Below are 3584 nucleotides of genomic sequence, written 5' to 3'. Positions count from 1 at the left end.
AGGCAGGGTTTGTGTGGCCCAGGCAGGGTTTGTGTGGCCCAGGCAGGATTTGTGTGGCCCAGGCAGGGTTTGTGTGGCCCAGGCAGGATTTGTGTGGCCCAGGCAGGATTTGTGTGGCCCAGGCAGGGTTTGTGTGGCCCCCTTGCCCGCCCTGCCTCGATCCGTGCCGGTTCCTGCAGATGCTGGTGGTGTTCAAGTCGGCGCCGATCCTGAAGCGGGCGCTGAAGGTGAAGCAGGCCATGCTGCAGCTCTACGTGCTCAAGCTGCTAAAGATCCAGACCAAGTACCTGGGGCGCCAGTGGAGGAAGAGCAACATGAAGACCATGTCAGCCATCTACCAGAAGGTGCGGCACCGCATGAACGACGACTGGGCCTACGGCAACGGTGAGTCAGCGGGACCATCTCCTCCAGCTGGGCTGGGCTTGGCGTGACACCTCCTCGAGTCCCCCAGACCCATTTGGTGAGGAGCCATGAGCTGCTCCAGCGGCAGGAACGGTGGGAACGGGCCGTGGTCAGCGCGGGGCTCCCCGGCAGGAATCATAGAATCATAGAATCAGCTGGGTTGGAAGGGACCTCCAAGATCACCAAGTCCAACCCTTGATCCACTACCACTGTGGTTCCCAGCCCATGGCACTGATGCCACATCCAGTCTGTCCTTAAACACCTCCAGGGATGGAGAATCCCCCACTTCCCTGGGCAGCCCATTCCAATGGCTGAGCACCCTCTCTGCAAAGAAATTCTTCCTGATATCCAACCTAAACCTCCCCTGGAGTGTCCCCCGAGCCCAGAGCTCACTGCTGCATCCCCACATCATTTCTGGCACCGGGTCACTGAATTGTTCAGCAGGTTCACCCCAGCGTGAGGATACACCAAGTTCCTCAGCTAAAGCCTGGACTAAATGAGCTGCTCAGTTTAAACTGCGCTTATGTAGCCAAAATCCACGTGGTTTTGAGGGATGTGGTGATGTTCTTCGTGTATTAACCATGTCATGGGATACACCAGACCACACACTTCCATCTCCCTGTAAGTGCCCCCCATTGCTGCAACAACTGACTCAAGCTTAGGACAAGAGGTATTAAATTATCTTTTTGCCTGAATAACTCAGTCCTAAATTTTTGCTCTGCATGTGGCTTCTTTTTCATAGAATCATGGAATGGTTTGGGCTGGAAGGGGCCTTAAAATCATCCAGTCCCACCGCTTGCCACCTCCCACTATCCCAGGTTGCTCCAAGCCCCAGCCTGGCCTGGGACACTTCCAGGGATCCAGGGGTTTTCAATGAGGATTAGGCAGGAAAATTGGGCAGCATTCCTGTTTCAAAAGAGAACAAGGCAAGGAGTAAAAGCCTGACATCTTCCCTTTTTTTTTTCCAAAAGACAAAACCATTTTAATTCTGTCAGGCCCTGGGGTCTTTCTGAAAAAAAGCAGAATGGTAATTATAGGGAGTCCTTAAAGCAGGAGTAATTAGATTTCTATAGGATGCATTAAATTAAAATGCATACATAATGGAATTTTGTTAGGAAGAATAAGAATTAAGAAAAGAATAAGAATTAAAAAAAAATTTAAGGAAAAGAAGAAGAAGAAGGAGGAGAGGAAGAAGGAGAATAAGGAGAAGGAGAATTAGAAGTGACTAAGAAGAAAAAGAAGTAAGAAGAAAAGAAGAAGAAAAAAAGAAAAATAAGGAAGGAGGTGGAGAAGAAAAAAAGAAAAATAAAGAAGGAGGTGGAGAAGAAAACAAGAAAAATAAAGAAGGAGGTGGAGAAGAAAAAAAGAAATATAAAGAAGGAGGTGGAGAAGAAAACAAGAAAAATAAAGAAGGAGGTGGAGAAGAAAACAAGAAAAATAAAGAAGGAGGTGGAGAAGAAAACAAGAAAAATAAAGAAGGAGGTGGAGAAGAAAAAAAGAAATATAAAGAAGGAGGCGGAGAAGAAAACAAGAAAAATAAAGAAGGAGGTGGAGAAGAAAAAAAGAAATATAAAGGAGGCGGAGAAGAAAAAAAGAAAAATAAAGAAGGAGGTGGAGAAGAAAAAAAGAAAAATAAAGAAGGAGGTGGAGAAGAAAACAAGAAAAATAAAGAAGGAGGTGGAGAAGAAAAAAAGAAAAATAAAGAAGGAGGTGGAGAAGAAAACAAGAAAAATAAAGAAGGAGGTGGAGAAGAAAAAAAGAAAAATAAAGAAGGAGGTGGAGAAGAAAAAAAGAAAAATAAAGAAGGAGGTGGAGAAGAAAATAAAGAAGTAAGATGAAAATAAGAAAAAAAAGAAGAAAAGAAGTGAGAAGAAAAGAAGTGGAAAAAGAAGAAGGAATAAGCGACTGGTCAACTCAAGCACGTGTTTGCTGCGAAATCTTCACCCTTTCTCTTGCCCAAACTTTTATGAAGTTGTTATTTTCCCCCCCCTCACACTGTGTTGGTTTTTGTCTCCCCTCCCCTGCAGACATCGACGCCAGGCCGTGGGACTTCCAGGCCGAGGAGTGCACCCTGCGGGCCAACATCGAGGCCTTCAACAGCCGCCGCTACGAGCGGGCGCGGCCCCCCGAGTTCGCCCCGGTGGACAACTGCCTGCAGAGCGTGCTGGGCCAGCGCCTCGACCTGCCCCGGGACTTCCACTACTCCTACGAGCTCTGGCTGGAGCGGGAGGTGTTTTCTCAGCCCATTCGCTGGGAGGAGCTGCTGCACTGCCAGTGACGCGGGGCCAGGCCTCACCAGGCCTCACCAGGCCTCGCCAGGCCTCATGGGGCCGTGGGCACGGGAGAGGAGGTTGATTTGGACCAGGGGGGTCTCAAGTGCTCTTTCCCAAGAGACCAAACCTCTTCTTGTCTGCCCAGACACTGCCAAGGTGCCCTCTTTCTGGAGGCCACCCCTTTGCTGTGACTTCTTGGAGCACCAACAGCTCCTGCGCGGAGGCCACAGAGCGGCCCCCGCGCTGAGGGGTTGTTGTGGCCTGTTGTTTGTCCCAGTTTTCCCGTTTTTTTGGGGTTTAGGAGTCCATAATAAGCTCACTTACGTGGTCTTAGCCACAGCCCGAGGGCTGTCCCTCAGCTGGGGTCACGCCTGTTGGTTTGGTGTCGCTGTTCCCGGCTGGGAAAGGTTTCCATCTCTGGAATTCCTCCTGGCTTGGAAAGGTTCCCATCTCTCCCAAATTCCTCCTGGCTCAGAAAGGTTCCCATCTCTCCTGAATTCCCCCTGGCTGGGAAAGGTTTCCATCTCTGAAATTCCTCCTGGCTGGGAAAGGTTCCCGTCTCTCCCGAATTCCTCCTGGCTGGGAAAGGTTCCCGTCTCTCCCAAATTCCCCCTGGCCGGGAAAGGTTCCATCTCCCAGATTCCTTCTGGCCGGGAAAGGTTCCCGTCTCTCCCAAATTCCCCCTGGCTGGGAAAGGTTCCCATCTCTCCCGAATTCCTCCCAGCTGTGCCTCCCTTGTTTCCATTTCTTCCCTTACGGCTCCTGATGTGCTTCCAACGCCACAGCGGTGATAACTGGGACGGGATCACTCAGGATGCCTCCAACCAAGCTGACTTGGCCAATGGAGACAACATTCCCACTGGGATCCGTGACCCAACTCTCAGGGGGTCGGTTCCACACGTGACAATT

General features: G+C 50.1%; 1 protein-coding gene across 1 annotated transcript in view; it reads left to right on the top strand.

Moving 5' to 3' along the window:
- Positions 1–3379, top strand: part of STRIP2 (striatin interacting protein 2) — a 22655-nt gene extending 19276 nt beyond the window's left edge. The window contains exons 20-22 of the mRNA XM_027669822.1: positions 180–384; positions 2430–3082; positions 3192–3379. Of these exons, the coding sequence (XP_027525623.1) occupies positions 180–384; positions 2430–2680 (456 nt within the window). The 3' untranslated portion in view covers positions 2681–3082; positions 3192–3379. The remainder of the gene's footprint in view (positions 1–179; positions 385–2429; positions 3083–3191) is intronic.
- The last annotated feature ends 205 nt before the right edge of the window (positions 3380–3584 follow it).

This window comes from Corapipo altera, unplaced genomic scaffold (genome assembly GCF_003945725.1).
Source record: "Corapipo altera isolate COAL_440 unplaced genomic scaffold, ASM394572v1 129, whole genome shotgun sequence".
Lineage (NCBI taxonomy): Eukaryota > Metazoa > Chordata > Aves > Passeriformes > Pipridae > Corapipo > Corapipo altera.
This window is presented reverse-complemented; position numbering and strand designations above follow the sequence as displayed.